The 16,193-nt window shown below is 49.6% G+C and overlaps 1 protein-coding gene across 1 annotated transcript; it reads left to right on the forward strand.

The window, feature by feature from the left end:
- The first annotated feature begins 9,135 nt into the window (after nt 1–9,135).
- On the forward strand, nt 9,136–15,935 carry LOC127297014 (tryptamine benzoyltransferase 1-like). The gene is made up of 3 exons (XM_051327266.2): nt 9,136–9,479; nt 14,839–14,927; nt 15,009–15,935. The coding sequence occupies exons 1-3, from the start codon at nt 9,197–9,199 to the stop codon at nt 15,933–15,935; spliced, it is 1,299 nt and encodes a 432-aa protein (XP_051183226.1). The 5' UTR covers nt 9,136–9,196.
- Nucleotides 15,936–16,193: the final 258 nt, after the last annotated feature.

A 16,193-nucleotide genomic window follows, 5' to 3' on the forward strand; every position in this document is an offset into this window, starting at 1 on the left:
CTGAGAGCAAATGTAGTTCTTTGTAGTTCATTGGAGTTCATAGGAATGCTCTCTGTAATTTTGATTTCACAAAAGGAGTTCATAGGAATGCTCTTTGTAATTTTGAAAATGAAAATGAATATGAATATGTCTCTGGTTATATGCATATCATAAAGGCAGCAGCATTTCCATTGATCTTGGACTCTTGGTAGTGCAGTAGTTTTTTGCTTGCTTGCATGATGATGTTGTTCAACCATGCATGTTGTTGCTTGCTTGCTGATGTTGTTACGGTTCCTAGATGTTGCTTAGGTGATGCTGCTTGTTAGGTTGTTGTTTAGTAACTCACAATTGCTGCTGCTGCTTAGGAGCGATAGTAAAATATCTAGTGAAATTTGAACACCTTGAACTGCAAGTGTTGTTGCTAAAAATTGATTTAGTAACTCACAAGTGAAATTTGAACATCTTGAACTGCAAGCCTGCTGCTTAGTAACTCACAATTACATGCTATTAAGAGCATTGTTACATGTAAAGTACACTTTAAGCAATAAAAGTCCATTCAGATATTGTTAATGTTATTCACCATCAGGTTAATGTTATTTAGATATACTATATCATGTTAATGTTGCTGCTGCTAGATAGGTTGCTGCTGCTTGGTGTTGTTGCTGCTGCTAGATAGGTTGCTTCTTTGCTTGGTGTTGTTGCTGCTGCTAGATAGGTTGCTTCTTTGCTAGATAGGTTGCTGCTGTTATGTGATGCTGCTGTTAGGTTACATATCCTCTATATTATAGAACAAATGCATTGTAAAATCATTCATTTTGTTATAGATCCAATATTCAAACCTTCAAAATGCCAAGAGGTTTGTGATCATGATGAATGTATCATGTACGGTATGGTTTATATGCCACATTGGGTATGACATACGAGATAAGGGAAAATTGGCATATTGAACATTGCTTGATGCTATCTGATTCTGGCCATAGTCTCTGTTAATTAGGTACTAGCTACTAGCTAATGTTCTCTAAAAATTTGGAAATGTTCTCTGTTGAAATGGAAATTTGGAAATGTTATCTCTTGACAGTAGGTTTAGTTGTTTGAAAATTTGGTTCATACACACTAATTTAGTTCTAACTGTTGATGCTCATAGTGTTCATTTAGTGCTGTTGCTTCTTTGGTGCTTGTTGCTTGCTGGTGCTCTAGTCTTTGTTGCTTCTTTGGTGCTACCTAGGCTGCTGCTAGGTAGCTCTTTTATTTTTAGAGGTGAGGTGCTGCTAGGTGCATGTGCTAGGTAGCTCTTTATTTTTAGAGTTCAAAGCTTACTGACTTTTTTATTTTCAACATTTGCAAGGCTGAGACTTGGAGCGGGAGCAGGAGAAGCACGCCGCGCCGCCCTCGACTGCTAACGCCGCTGCACAAGACCTCACCTCTCGACCCGGAGCAACACCTCACCTCTCGGCGACTCCCCGCGACTCACGGTGAGCAAAACCTCACCTCTCCTGCTTGCTAGTGGTAAGTGCTGCTGTGCTAGCTTGGTGCTGCTAGCTATTGCATGCTTGTTGCTGTGCTAGCTTGGTGCTTGATGCTAGGCTGCTGGTAAGTGCTGGTGTCTTCTTGGCTGGCTGGTCTTCTTGGCTGGCTGGTGCTTCGGCTGATGTTGCTGCTTCTTGGCTGGTGGCTGTTCTTGGTGCTGCTAGCTGCTGCTTACGTGATGTGATTCCCCTGTCGTGCACCTATGGTGTATTTTTGTGTCATATTCTTGTGCAGGGATCGACGAGTTGCCCATTATCGCCGAAATGTTGATTCATTTCCGTTTCGGCGAAAATGGGGCACTCATATGTCCATAAATTAGCATAGGTCATGCCCAATTTTTCCGTGAAATCTTGCGCTAATTTTATGCATTTTTTCCTACTTAGTTCGAACATGGCCAACAACGAAGAGGCCAGCGGCAGCGGCAGCAAGCCGTTCTGGATGCTAACCGATGAAATTGAGGTGATGGAGTCACAACCTCGCCGCGACGACGGCGAGGATGATGGCCCCGATCCAGAGTACCGAGCGGACGATGCCGCCGAGGATGACACCAGTGATGGTGCCGCCGAGGATGACACCACGGATGGTGCCACCGAGGATGACACCGGCGCACCGAAGAAGCTACGGAGGGAGCGTCGCCCGAATGTGCTCAGCACCGTGAAGCAAGCATTCACCGAAGTGAACGCCACTGGGCATCCAACGGCGCCACCTGATTTAGTCAAAGGGTACTCTGCCCAACTCGGGTGCATCCTCCGGAGCACGGTCTCGATCAACACCGAGAACCTCAGGCATCCTGACCGAGCGAATTTGCGCACCCTCCTCTTCAAGAAGCTACACGAACGATACGAGTTCCCGGTGGACTGCTCAGAAAAGCGTCTCATGCGGAACAAAGTGCACAATGCCGCCCTCACGAAGATGAGCACCGCCCTCGCTAGTTGGAGGACCCGAGTGAAGAAAATGATTAATAATGGTGAGAGTTACGAGAAGATCAAGGAGTCAAATCCCTCGATCACCGAGCAAGACTACGCTGATTTCAAGATCAAGTGCGAGAGCGAGTCAACGTCGGATTCTAGTCAGTGGGGGAAGGACATGCGAAAACTGAACTTAGGCACCCACAAACTTGGTCTGGCGGTTTTAGGGTGGCGCAACCGAAATGGGACGCCGCGGATGAGGAGCGTGTGAAGAACGGCCTCGAGCCCCTCCTCCCGCAATACACAAACAAGCAAACCAGGAACTTTCTCCTGGCCCGGTACCGTATTGACCCGAAAACAAAGGAGCTCACCACCACTCCGGATGTGAAGGAGTTTGAGGCTCTTCTGGTAAGGAATGCACCTGCTTAATTAGCTCCTTTATGGTTGCATTCTTATTGTTGAATCCAAATTTCTAAATGGTTCATGCATGTTCCTCCCGTAGGCTAAGGAGATCGAAAGTGAAAAGGAAGCTAGTAGCGGCGCGGGGTCCACGAGCTCCTCGCAGTGTGCCCCTTGGGACAACCCTTTAAATAGGGCGTTGAATGCCCACAAGAAGAGGGATCCATTGAGTAAGCCGACGTCGGCTGGTCGTGTGGTCGGCGAAGGATGCTCTATGAAATGGTCAGAATACTATAAGTCGGGGAAAAAGGAGAGAAAGGCCACCATCGATGAGAAGGAGGTCGCACAGCTCAAGGCACAAGTTGCGCAGATCCCGACATTGGTCGAGGAGCAAGTGCGGCAACAAGTGCAACAAATCGTGGAGACCCAACGAGAGGACGCAAAGACGGCAAGTGGAGGACCAAGTGGGCACGACGCTTAGCTCCCTCATCCCTACCTTGGTTGCCGGTGCCGGACGCGTGGTATGAGGGAGGAAAAAGGGGCCTCCCCGGTTCCCAGTTTCACGGGCAGCAACTCCCACGGCGTGGAGCCATCGGTGAGTCCGCGAGGCGGCAACAATGGTGTCTCCGGCGGCGCCAACAGTGGGGGCTCCGGCGGCGCCAACCTTGGTGGCTCCCGCGGCGCCAACCGTGGTGGCTCCCGCGGCGCCAACCTTGGTGTCTCCCGCGGCGCCATTACTTCAGCTCAATGCACCCGTCGCTGCGGATAATACGCCGCCCGGCACCGCGCCAACAAGCGGCCACTCCATCAGTTGCACGCCCGCCGCCGGCGGTGCCTCGACCTTAGCCGAGCTGGACGCCATCACGGTAACCAACCCTTGGCCAATGACTTCCATATATATCCTTGCCTTTGACTAGCTAGCCATCCCTAACGCCCTACATGTTTTCCATGAGCTCCGCCGTCGACGTCCCATGCACTCTCCTGCGGTTTGTGAACGGCGAGTTGATCGATGTTGCCAAGGCCAAAATTGTTCAACCGAGCAACCGTCGATTACACGGTAAACCCATGCAACCCGACGTGTATAGGATTCAACTGGTTCGGGTGCTTAGCGGCTACGACGACGTGCTACCTCCCTTTCAACCCCATGGTGCCGACGAAGATGAGGTCCTTACCCTCCAGCATTGCTTCAATTGGTCCATGGTTTGGCCAAAGAGCCAGATTCGTTTGGGGGCGAGGGACACCACCCCACAGACAGCACCCCCAGCCGTGCCGGTGCCAAGCCATGGCAAGACCACCCCAACGATGCCGCAATCAGCTGATGTGGACATGCAGATGGCACAGGATCCGAACGAGGACAGTACGTTCGCCAACCTGGACTGCAACTTCGATTTTGGGGTGATGGACTACGATCTCAGTAGCCAACCCTCTCAAGCTGCCGCCGAGGGAAAACCTATTGCAACAAGCGGCGCCTATTCTGTTCTCAGGAGACACCTCCAGCTGCCGATTTCACCGAGACTCAGCCGATAGCCGAGGTGAGAAGTGTTATCAGTCCTAACACCTTTGAAGAAGGCTTGCGAAGAGGAGAATGCAGTCCCAGTAAAAATGAAGCCGAAGGGACGGAAAAGAAAGAAGAAGGATGACAAGTACGCAGCCGGCCGTTACCTATCCGTGCTCAGGACGGGCCACCAGTGCCCAAGAATATAGAGGCGAGGGTGCATGTGTCGGGTGAGCGGATGCTAGTTCAAAGATTGTACGATGCTGCTCCCGGTCCTCTGCGATCTCTGGTTGACGGTGTTCTGTTTAAGGAGGAGCGGCGTCTCGGGGAGAAAGATAATGGATACCCGGTGTATGTTGCCAAGGTGCCCTCGGGCCATGGCTTTGTCGATAGTGGCTTCGCGGAGAATATCTTCTGCGGTATGATGACATCTTCGCCATGCTGAACAGATTATCCGCTGCACTACACCTTCATTCGCCTATACTCGCTCAGCAAGGCGATGCGGATCATTAGAAACAAGATCCCGGACATCGCGATAGCCGACCCCTTCTACATGCGTGCCGTCCACTTGGCCACCGCCGGAGACCGGGCAGTCGCGAGTGGATACCTCAAAGACTTCTTTCTAGCGAACCAGAAGAAGTGTAACATCCTCCTGCTGTATTTCCCGAGTAAGTCACCCCGGCCCTCACCGTACCGTTCTTAACTCGTGATTTTTTAGATTTCAATCGTCATGTTCTTAAACATTATGTGTTCTACGCAGAGACAAAACCTGCACACTCATCTCCATAACCCCGAAGCATTCCGTGGCCACATACCTCGATGCGGACGGTAAGTCAACCACGGACTACACGAATGTCAAGGCCGTACTTGATGATGCTCTCAATGGCTACGTCAAAGCGAAAGGCAACATGCGAGAGGCCAAATGTTAGGTACGGGAAGCATGTGTTCAAGCACCAAACAAAGTTTCCCTGCGTCAAGAAGCCGCCTTCTAGTAACAAGGATGCCTACTACGCCCTCTATCACATGGATAAGTTCATACGGGACCAGCAGCAGCTTACGCTACCTGAGCATCTCAGAGACTGGGCCAACAAATTGGCGCGGGTCCCTGACGACGGCATCAAGCAAGACTTCTTCCGCATCCAAGTAGAGATTTGTGAAATCATCCATCAAGATGTCGTTAGAAGCGCGGGGGAGTTCTTCGCCGGCTATCAGCCGTCAAACAGTGACATAGACACAAAGCTCCAAATGCCGGGTGACGACTACCGCTCATGGATGTGCTTGAAGAAAGGCGGCGGTTTTATCCACGCTCCGAGAAAGTCTTGATGTGCGAGCCTAGTTATGTAGTTATGAACTAAAGACGAGCTTCGTTGTAATAAACTTTATCCAGCACTTTACTTGCTATTAATTACTAGTTCGGCTATGTTTGTGAACTTATATATATGGCTCTGTCGTTTTCCGCACTTGATTTGGTCGTTAATTTTGTTTGCATATGCCGATGATTAGAATGGTTGGTCACTTGTACACTTGGGGGTGGAGCGAGCGAGCCTGGTGTGATGGCACAAATATCCATGTCTTGTGCATCCTACAGCCTCGCTCACTCCATCCCTGAATGTTAAAATTTGTTTTGACCTACAATGTATGAGGCATTCCATTTAGTTCATAGTAGCTACTTATCTCTTGTTTGAGTTGGCACTTCTTAATTGCATTTGGCCGATGATTAGAATGTTCGGTCAACTGTACACTCCGGGGTGTCGCTAGTGAGCCTGGTGTGATGGCACAAATATCAATCTCTTGTGCATCCTACCTGGCCTCACTAACGCCATCCCGGGATGTTCATATTTGTTTCGATCGACAAAGTATGAGGCCCTTGTCATTCTTCCATTTGCTTTCGTATTTTAAAATGCCGATGATTAGAATGTTTGGTCACTTGTACTCTTGTGGTATGGGCTAGTAAACGTGGTGCGATGACACAAGTATCAATCTCTTGTGCATCCTACTTGGTTTCACTTACCCCTTCTCTAAATGTTAATATTTGTTCCGACCAACAAAATATGAGGCCCTTGTCATTCTTCCATTTGCTTTCGTATTTTAAAATGCCGATGATTAGAATGTTCGGTCAGCTGTACACTCCGGGTGTCGCTAGTGAGCCTGGTATGATGGCACAAATATCAATCTCTTGTGCATCCTACCTGGCCTTACTAACGCCATCCCGGGATGTTCATATTTGTTTCGACCGACAAAGTATGAGGCCCTTGTCATTCTTCCATTTGCTTTCGTATTTTAAAATGCCGATGATTAGAATGTTTGGTCACTTGTACACTTGGGGGAGGGGCTAGTGAACCTGGTGCGATGACACAAGTATCAATCTCTTGTGCATCCTACTTGGTTTCGCTAACCCCTTCCCTAAATGTTGATATTTGTTCCGACCAACAATGTATGAGGCATGCCTTTTAGTTCATACTACTTGGATCGTTTTTGAGTTTGCTCTTATTCGTTGCAAACATCTATGAGCGTGCACTAATGTTTCTTTGGCTTGTTCATATATGTGCAGATATGACGTGGTATGTCGTGTACAAGGGCAAGGTTCCCGGAGTCTACAACGACTGGGAGGAGTGTCGGAGACAGGTTCACCGTTTTAGCGGTAACAGCTACAAAGGGTACACCACTAGAGCGGAGGCCGAAGATAGATACGCACGCTATTTGGCGGGAGAGAGGAGGGAGCGGAGGAGGAACCGGATGAAGACCACTATCATCGGGATGGTGCTAGTAGTGACTCTAGCTCTCTTCTATGTGATTGTACTTTAGATGATCGATCTTGTGTAACCACTAGCTCATTTGCGACTTTGTAACCCCATAACTTGCATTGTAACCTCGTAACTTCTCTAATGTGAAATCTTGTGAATCATGTGGGGCTAATGTGAAGAACTATGTATGGATAAGCTGTGCTGTTGTTTATATGTGTTATATCCTGTATTGTGCTTGTGATATACAACCTGTATAAATACCTGCCAGGATACAAAAAAAAAATTCGAAATTCGTAGCAGTGGCGCACTAGTGGCCCATCAGTGGCGCAGCTCCACTAAGTAGTAGTGGCGCACTGCGCGGGATCCAGTGGCGCACTGCCCTGTGATCCCCTCCGAGACTAGCAGTGGCGCACCAGGAATCTCATACGTGGCGCACGTCCTGGAGACAGCAGTGGCGCACGTCCACACGCAGCAGTGGCGCACCACCTCGCTGAAACAGTGGCGCACGCAAAACGGTAGCAGTGGCGCACCTGGTCTAGACAGTGGTGGCGCACTGCCACTGACCAACAGTGGCGCACCACTTTGGAGTAATAGTGGCGCACTGCTGGACATGTCAATGGCGCACCACGCAGTGCGCCACTGTTATCCAGGCTAGTAGTGGCGCACCCCTAGTGCGCCACTACTAGGAGTTAGCAGTGGCGTGATAGCAGTGGCGCACCACTAGTGCGCCACTGAAGGCTATATGTGGTGCGCCACTGATTGCCTTTTTCCTAGTAGTGCCACATCCTCAGACTCATCTTCATTGGCCTATTCTTCCCCAGCCATCACTTTTGCGGCCTCCTCTTCATCGCCGAAGTGGAGGTCATCAAGCCCTTGAGTGTGCGAACAATCCAATTGGGACATGAATTTGGCAACCCCGATCTCGGTCGCACTTGATTGAGACTCAACCATTTCATCGATTGCGTCACGGACGGCGACTCGGGGACGAGCTACGCCGGCAGCCACGGTCGGGGAGAAGGCGTGGTCGTTGAGGACGCTGGCGACACCTTGGCCTTGCCTGTAGCCGTCAAGGTCGATGCCGCCGCGACCTTCCTTTTCTTATTCTCCGCCTCCGATTGTGAGTGACCTTGCATCGCCGTGGTCTGCTTGCATGACCGCGGGCCGGTCAACACCGGTGCAACGGGCGGCTTGCCCACGGTCGAGGACTTTTCGGTGGCCTTCGTGGTGGCTACCTCCGGGTGCACCGCACCGGTATTGCCCAACCACTTCCACGGCATCGGTGGCGTCGCGGGGTCAAATTGGGTGCCAAATCAGACCGAGTTGCGAAGGGAGCAAACATGAGAGAGACGCCACTCCTTTTAGAGGTCACCCTCTTATTTTTGCTCATTTAACCGTTTCCAAGCTTCGGCTAGAGTCAATCTCAGCCGTTAGCGGTGCATTTTTGATCCTCTAAACCGTTTTGGGCTTCGGCTACTGGTGCTCTTACACGGTTGGGACAAAACCGTGTCCGATGATGATATTGCATACGTTTTTTCTCCAAACCATATGCGATTGGGGGTTTAAATGGACTATGTTCTAGACTACTAGTGAAAGCACAATTCTAGAGCGGGTTCATCTGCTACGAACCTGATCAAGGAATGAAGAACATAGTGACTACTAATGGGAACACGGTGAATACTTTTGCTATACTATTAGGAGAAGGCCAGCATGACGACATATCTACTATAGGAGTGCTTGCTGTGGTCGACGACTAGTACAGTAGTACTGGTCAGAGGGAGAGATGAGTCGATGAGACTGGTACTTACGTTGACGTGTTTACGACTTTACATACGACAGAGCGGAAAAAAAGAGCGGAGCTTCAGCACGCGGGTACGATTAGTTGCCTACTTGGTGCGCACGCACGAAAAAGAATGTGCACTACCGCCGCATAAAAATCTAGATCTCTGAATTTTCCATCTTCGTCCTGCCTCCGTGTGGTAATCCATAGAGAAAAAGACTGCCAATCACTTCTGCGTACACTATATAATACGCCAAGTCTACATGCCTCTTCGCTCACCAAAACCGCGCGCACCTGTACGTGCAACTCTAGGGCTATACAGATCAGTACGAACAACATACGTTCTGAACTTCTGATCAAGTGATCAATGGAGATTACGAGCAGGACGATGCTGCGGCCAGCCTACTCTGCACCGCACCCGCTCTCCGGGGAGAAGATGCCGCTGACAGTGTTCGACCGCGTCGCCATCGACATCTTCATCCCCACCGTGCTCGCGTACGCAGCGCCGGCGCCGTCCAACGAAGCGCTCAAGGAGGGCCTCCACAAGGCCGTCTCATCGTACCCTCACCTGGCGGGCCGCCTCGCTGTCGACGACCAGGGCCGGCGGTTCATCCACCTCAACAACGAAGGCGTCCTTGTCGTAGATGTCGGTAGATGGGTTCTGAACGTCTGGGTCGTCTCCAGGCGGTTACGTGTTAATATATATGCCACACAACCGGGCCAAGTATTGTACAAGGGCCTCTCCAATACACATACGTAAAGGAGAAGGAAAACAGAAAGAAGAAAGAGACCCGGTCCTATTACATTGTCTAACACCCTCCCTTAATCTGAACCTTTTAAAAGGTTTAGATTACGTTTAAATTCTTCAAGCTTCTTGACTGGAAGGGCCTTTGTAAAGCCATCTGCAATCTGATCTTTACTTGAAATGAACCGAATAGCCAACTTCTGATTAGCTACTCTTTCTCTGACAAAGTGAAAATCAATCTCAATATGCTTGGTACGAGCATGAAATACTGGATTGGCAGACAGATAAGTTGCACCTAGATTGTCACACCAAATGCTTGGTTTTTCCTTTAACTTAACTCCAAGTTCAGTAAGAAGGGCTTCAACCCAAATTAGTTCAGCAGTAGCATTTGCCAAAGCTTTATATTCAGCCTCAGTGCTAGACCTTGAGACTGTGGCTTGTTTCCTAGCACTCCAAGAAACCAAATTTGGTCCAACAAATGTAGCAAAACCACCTGTGGATCGTCTGTCATCAAGGCAACCAGCCCAATCAGCATCTGTAAAGGCACTCAGAAAAGTAGATGAAGACCTTTTAAAGGTAATACCAAGTTGTAAAGTATCTTGTACATATCTGAGAATGCGTTTTGCAGCTGTCCAGTGTTCTGTAGTTGGAGCATGTAGAAACTGACAAATCTTGTTTACTGAGAATGCTAAATCAGGACGTGTCAAAGTTAAGTACTGCAAAGCTCCAACAATACTCCTGTACTGAGAACTATCCTCAGAGCCAAGAGGTGTACCATCTGTCAAAGACAACTGTTCAGATGAAGACAGAGGAGTAGGGGCCGGTTTGCAGTCATGCATTCCAACTCTATTTAGCAAGTCTGAAGCATACTTTTCCTGTGTAAGGAGCAAACCGTTTTGTATCTTCTTTACTTCAATACCAAGAAAGTAATGTAAGTCACCCAGATCTTTTATAGCAAAGTTTGATTTCAGATCTTGAAGAAGAGCATTGATAGCATGATCAGAAGAACCAGTAACTATGATATCATCAACATAGATCAGAATAAATATAGTGATACCTGACTTGTTGAGAAGAAATAGGGAAGTATCAGCCTTTGAGGGTTTGAATCCAAACTCACACAATTTGGAACTGAGCCTAGAGTACCAAGCTCGAGGGGCCTGCTTCAGTCCATAAAGAGCTTTATCAAGCTTGCAAACATAATGCGGAGCGTGAGAGTTTTCAAAACCAGGGGGTTGTTTCATGTAAACCTCCTCTTCCAGAACACCATGTAAAAACGTGTTCTTGACATCTAGCTGCCGTAAACTCCAACCACGAGAAACAGAGAGAGACAGTACAATTCTGATAGTGGCAATTTTTACTACAGGGCTGAAGGTATCTTCATAATCAATGCCATACCTTTGCTTAAAACCCTTCGCAACCAATCTAGCCTTGTATCTGTCAATAGTACCATCTGCTTTCTTCTTTATGCGATAGACCCATTTGCAGTCAATCAAATTTTTATTTTTACTTGGAGGAACAAGATGCCAGGTTTTGTTCTCCATGAGAGCATTGTATTCCTCCTGCATAGCCTGATGCCACTTGGAATCACTCATGGCTTCTGTAAGATTATGTGGTTCACCTGTAGAAGAAAGCAAACCATATCTGATTGTACCGTCAGTATATTGCTTTGGATGACGTATACCTTTCTGTAGCCAAGTACGGACTCCAGGAGGTGACGGTGGTGGCGGAGCAGTTTCAGCATCAGAACTTGAGGATCCACTAGCATTGGTATTTTCAGAATTTGAACTAACATCATTTCCGCCTCCATCAGCAGCAGCCACAGAAGATCCGTCAGAGGACAAGGGGGCAGACTGTGAGCTGCTGCTCTGGTTGCTGTCATCGGCAGACAACGCGGCACGTGGCGGCGTGGACACAGGAGACAGCTGCAGGTGCTGATCGCTTTGTCCAGAGGCGCGACGTGGCGGCGTGGCGTTGGGTGGCGATGGCTGGTCCCCGCCAGGCGTGTGTCCACCACGCGGGTCCGCAGCGGGAGACGCGCTGCGCGTGCGGCCGCTGCTCTCTGACGGGCCAGATTCGCTGGCAGAAGAATCTGCCTCGGACCGCTGCACCTCGGGATCAGCGCCGGCAGGAGAATGTTCTGCATCGTCTTCAGTGTCCGTTTTGTCCGTTTCTGAGAGAATTTCAACTTCATTTTCTGCAGCCATTTCTTCACTGTTTTCAGTATAGGTTTCTTCTGTAGTTCCGTCTGCCTGTTCCATGTTAGTAACAGAGACAATAGGCACAATATGGTCATTGCAATTATGTACACTCTCATGAGAATTGGAGAAAGATGGTAGAAGTAGGATTTCTTTCTTAAGAAGTGCACCGGCATTTGGATGAAGGGAGGCAAATGGAAAGACATTTTCGTCAAATACAACATCACGAGAGATGTAGATTCGACCAGTGGATATGTCTAGACACTTCACACCTTTATGTAAAGGACTATACCCAAGAAACACACACCGTTTGGATCGAAAAGCGAGTTTTCTTTTGTTGTATGGGCGAAGATTAGGCCAACACGCACAACCAAAAGTACGAAGAGCATCATAATTTGGTGTTATATGAAGTAACCGTTCGGTGGGTGTTTCAAAGTTAAGAACTTTGCTAGGAAGAAGATTTATGAGAAAGGTGGCAGTGATAAAAGCTTCATCCCAGAATTTAAGAGGCATGGAGGCATTAGCAAGCAATGCAAGACCAACTTCAACTATATGGTGATGTTTTCTTTCTGCTGAACCATTTTGTTGATGAGCATGAGGACATGATACATGGTGTGTGATGCCAACTTTTTGGAAAAATCCATTCAACTTTTCATACTTGCCTCCCCAATCAGTTTGCATAGTAACAATTTTCCTATCAAACTTGCGTTCAACATATTGCTGATAATTAAGAAAGGCTTGATAAACATCAGACCACTTTTTGAGCAAATAAATCCAGGTGAATTTACTAAAATCATCGATAAAGCTTACATAGTATGCATGTTTTCCAACAGAGAGAGGAGCAGGGCCCCATACATCAGAGAACACTTGCTCTAAGGGAGCAGTAGAAACACTAGAGGATATGGGGTAGGGCAACTGGTGACTCTTGGCCAACTGACAAGAGTCACAAACATATGGAGTACTCTCTGGGGTGTAAGCTATTTTATTTCTTCTAAGAACTTGCTGAACCACAAATGAAGATGGATGTCCTAAGCGGCGATGCCATGTAGAGGATGATGGCTTTATTGAAATAAAAGCATGCTTGGCGGTCTCATGGAACATGGGCACCAGGGGATAGAGACCACCCCAGCAGGGGCCTCTAAACAGAACTCTTCGTGTTGCTTGGTCCTTGATTAAGAAGAAGAAAGGATGGAATTCAATAAAGACATGATTATCAAGTGTAAAGCGATGAACTGACAATAGATTCTTAGAGGCACTAGGAACATGGAGAATATTTTTAAGATCAAAAGAACTATGAGGAGTGCGCAAAATTGAATTACCAATGTGACTAATGTTCATACCTGTACCTTCAGCAGTGCGAACACTGTCTTGCCCATTGTACTTGTTGGTGATGAGAAGTTTATTCAGCTCTCCAGTGATGTGATCAGTTGCCCCTGTGTCAGTATACCAGTTTGTATCAACACCATATGAAGCAAGATGAGCTCCCTTCTCTCGATCACGATCATCCTTCTTCTTGTCATCGGAGTAGCGCCACCAACACTTGCTAGCAGGATGACCATGTTTGGTGCAAATCTGACAGTCGGTGTCCACATAAGGAGTAGGGGTTCGATCAAAGCGGCGGCCATTGTCAGACCGGCGTCGATCACCTCCACCATCATCTCGGCGTCTATCACGACGATCATCCCTACGATCACCTTGGCGCTCGTCACGGCGCCAGTGGCTGCGATCTTCTTCTCTGTCACGGTAGTGACCACTTCCGCCACCACGGTAAGGAGCATACTCAGGGGACCGACCACGTGGAGGGGAATGACCTCGAGGTGGCGGAGTACGGCCACGTGGGCGGTGCTGCTGTTCTCGACCACGACGAGCCAGATTCGCGGAGGAGACAAATTCCCCGTTTTCTTCCACGCCATTGCGCATATCATAGGAACTCAGCTGCTCATAAAAATCATCAAGTGTAGTACCAGGATTTGCATTTACAGAAGTAACCAGTGCATTGTATTCAGTTTTGTCAAGACCATGCAGCAGATAACCGAGCATTTCATCATCTTCAACGGGCTTACCAAGAGCTGACAGTTCTGAGGCAAACCCTTTCATCTTGGTGTAGTAGGTATCGGCTGTCATGGAGAGCTTCTTCGTGTCATTCAACTTTTCACGGAGATGCTGAGCTTTGGTGCGTGAAGCTGTCTTGAACATGGAGTTGATGGCAGACCAAGCCTCGGCTGTGGAGCTTACATCAAGAAGATGAGACAGAATATCAGGTGATAGCGTATTGAGGAGAAACCTTAAGACCTGCTGATCCCGAGCAAGCCATCCAACATAGGCGGGATTCTCAACCATGATCTTCTTCTTCTCAGCATCTTCCACTTCAATGGTTTTGGCCGGAGCAGCGTCGGTACCGTCGAGCAGTGCCATGACGTTGGCTCCGCGAAAGGCAGGGAACACGAGGGCTTTCCATAGAAGAAAGTTTCCCCGTGTGAGTTGTTGAGCTGGCGCGGCACCAAGGGCTGCAGCAAGAGCGGAGCTCGAGACAGACGATGAAGATGCCATGGCGGGAACGATCTAGGGTTTGGTGATCGGGTGGTTGTAGGTGGCTGTTTTGGTGGCGGTTTGGTGGCTAAGGGTTTTGGGAGGTTGTAGATTGTTGTAAGGCTGCGACCGGCGGCGACAGAGGGTCGGCGCGACGGCGTCTGGTTTTTCTTGGTTGTAAGGCGGCGGCGGCAGAACGAAGGGTGATCTGCGGCGGCGGTGTTTGTTTTTCTGTATATAGGGCGGCGGCGGCAGATGATCTGGAGATCTGCGGCGGCGGCAGTTTTCCTTGGCGGCGGCGGCTGACAAACAGCGGCGGCGGCTGCGGCAGCTAGATTGTCGAGGAAGAAGGCGGCTCTGATACCATGTCGGTAGATGGGTTCTGAACGTCTGGGTCGTCTCCAGGCGGTTACGTGTTAATATATATGCCACACAACCGGGCCAAGTATTGTACAAGGGCCTCTCCAATACACATACGTAAAGGAGAAGGAAAACAGAAAGAAGAAAGAGACCCGGCCCTATTACATTGTCTAACAGTAGGGACCACCGTCCCGGTCGACCTGTCGGAAGTGCTCGTCGACGGCCGCATGGCCGCCAGCGTCGACGACTTGTACCCTACAATACCGGAGGTACCCATAATTTCTCTCTGGGTCACCACGACTTACGTCACATGCATGCATGCTGTAACTGCTTGTACGTAAAATTTTCAGGAGAGCTTCGGAGTGGCACTGCTGCAGATCCAGCTGAACCGGTACAGGTGCGGCGGTGTGGTGATCGGCATAACCTCCCACCACCACGCGGCCGACGGCCACTCCATGAGCACCTTCTTCACGACGTGGGCGAGCGCGGTGCGCGAGGGCAAGGACTTCGTCGCGCCGTCACCATTCCTCGACCGCGCGGCAACCGCCGTGCCTCGCAGCACGCCGGCGCCGAAGTTCGACCACCGGTCGCTCGAGTTCATGAATGCACACGACAAGAAATCCGTCGTCCCCATGAACAGAATCAAGAACCTCGCGGTTCATTTCACGGCCGACTTCGTCGCTGACCTCAAAGCCCGCGTCGGCTCCCGCTGCAGCACGTTCCAGTGCCTGCTCGCGCACGTGTGGAAGAAGTTGACGGCGGCGCGGGACATGAACCCGGAGGAGTTCACCAAGGTGAGGGTAGCCGTGAACTGCAGGGGCAGGGCCGACCCTCCCGTTGCAATGGACTTCTCCGGGAACATGGTGTTGTGGGCGTTCCCGAGGCTTCAGGCCCGGGACGTTCTGAGCTGGAGCTACGGCGGAGTTGTCAGCGCCATCCGCGATGCCGTGGCGTGCATCGACGACGAGTACGTGCAGTCGTTTGTCGACTTCGCCAATGTGGCGGATGCGAACGGGGAGGAGCTCGTCGCGACGGCGGCCGATGCCGGCACCATGCTGTGCCCGGACATGGAGGTGGACAGCTGGCTGGGGTTCAAGTTCCACCAAATAGACCTTGGCACTGGGCCGCCGTCCGCGTTCCTGCCGCCGGACTTGCCGGTGGAGGGGCTCATGATCTTCGTGCCGTCATGCAACGGCAAGGGCGGCGTCGACCTCTTCGTGGCCGTCGCAGAGGAGCACGTCGAGGCGTTCGACCAGATCTGCTACTCACTGGAATGATCGATACGGACGGCCCCATGCATGTCGTCGCTTGTATGCATGGATATGCATGCCATGCATAAACAGTGTCACGTTCATGGCATCGGCTCCATCAGTCATAACTTGTGTATTAGTACGTAGATAGGGCTTTTCCCTAGTGTTCAATTATTTTGTGTGTAATCAGAAACGTGGATATTATTGACATGTGTAAAATGGTCAGATCTTTTCTATTTTACAATGAGAATTTGTGAGAGTCCAGGCTAAACATACGGAGATATT

The sequence above is a fragment of the Lolium perenne genome, chromosome 4 (genome assembly GCF_019359855.2).
Source record: "Lolium perenne isolate Kyuss_39 chromosome 4, Kyuss_2.0, whole genome shotgun sequence".
Taxonomy (NCBI): Eukaryota; Viridiplantae; Streptophyta; class Magnoliopsida; order Poales; family Poaceae; genus Lolium; species Lolium perenne.

Coding starts and splice junctions, on each gene's coding strand:
- LOC127297014 (XM_051327266.2), top strand. CDS start 9,197: ATGGAGATTACGAGCAGGACGATGCTGCGGCCAGCCTACTCTGCACCG. Junction 9,480..14,838: donor CGTCCTTGTCGTAGATGTCG/GTAGATGGGTTC, acceptor GTCTAACAGTAG/GGACCACCGTCCCGGTCGAC. Junction 14,928..15,008: donor TGTACCCTACAATACCGGAG/GTACCCATAATT, acceptor TAAAATTTTCAG/GAGAGCTTCGGAGTGGCACT.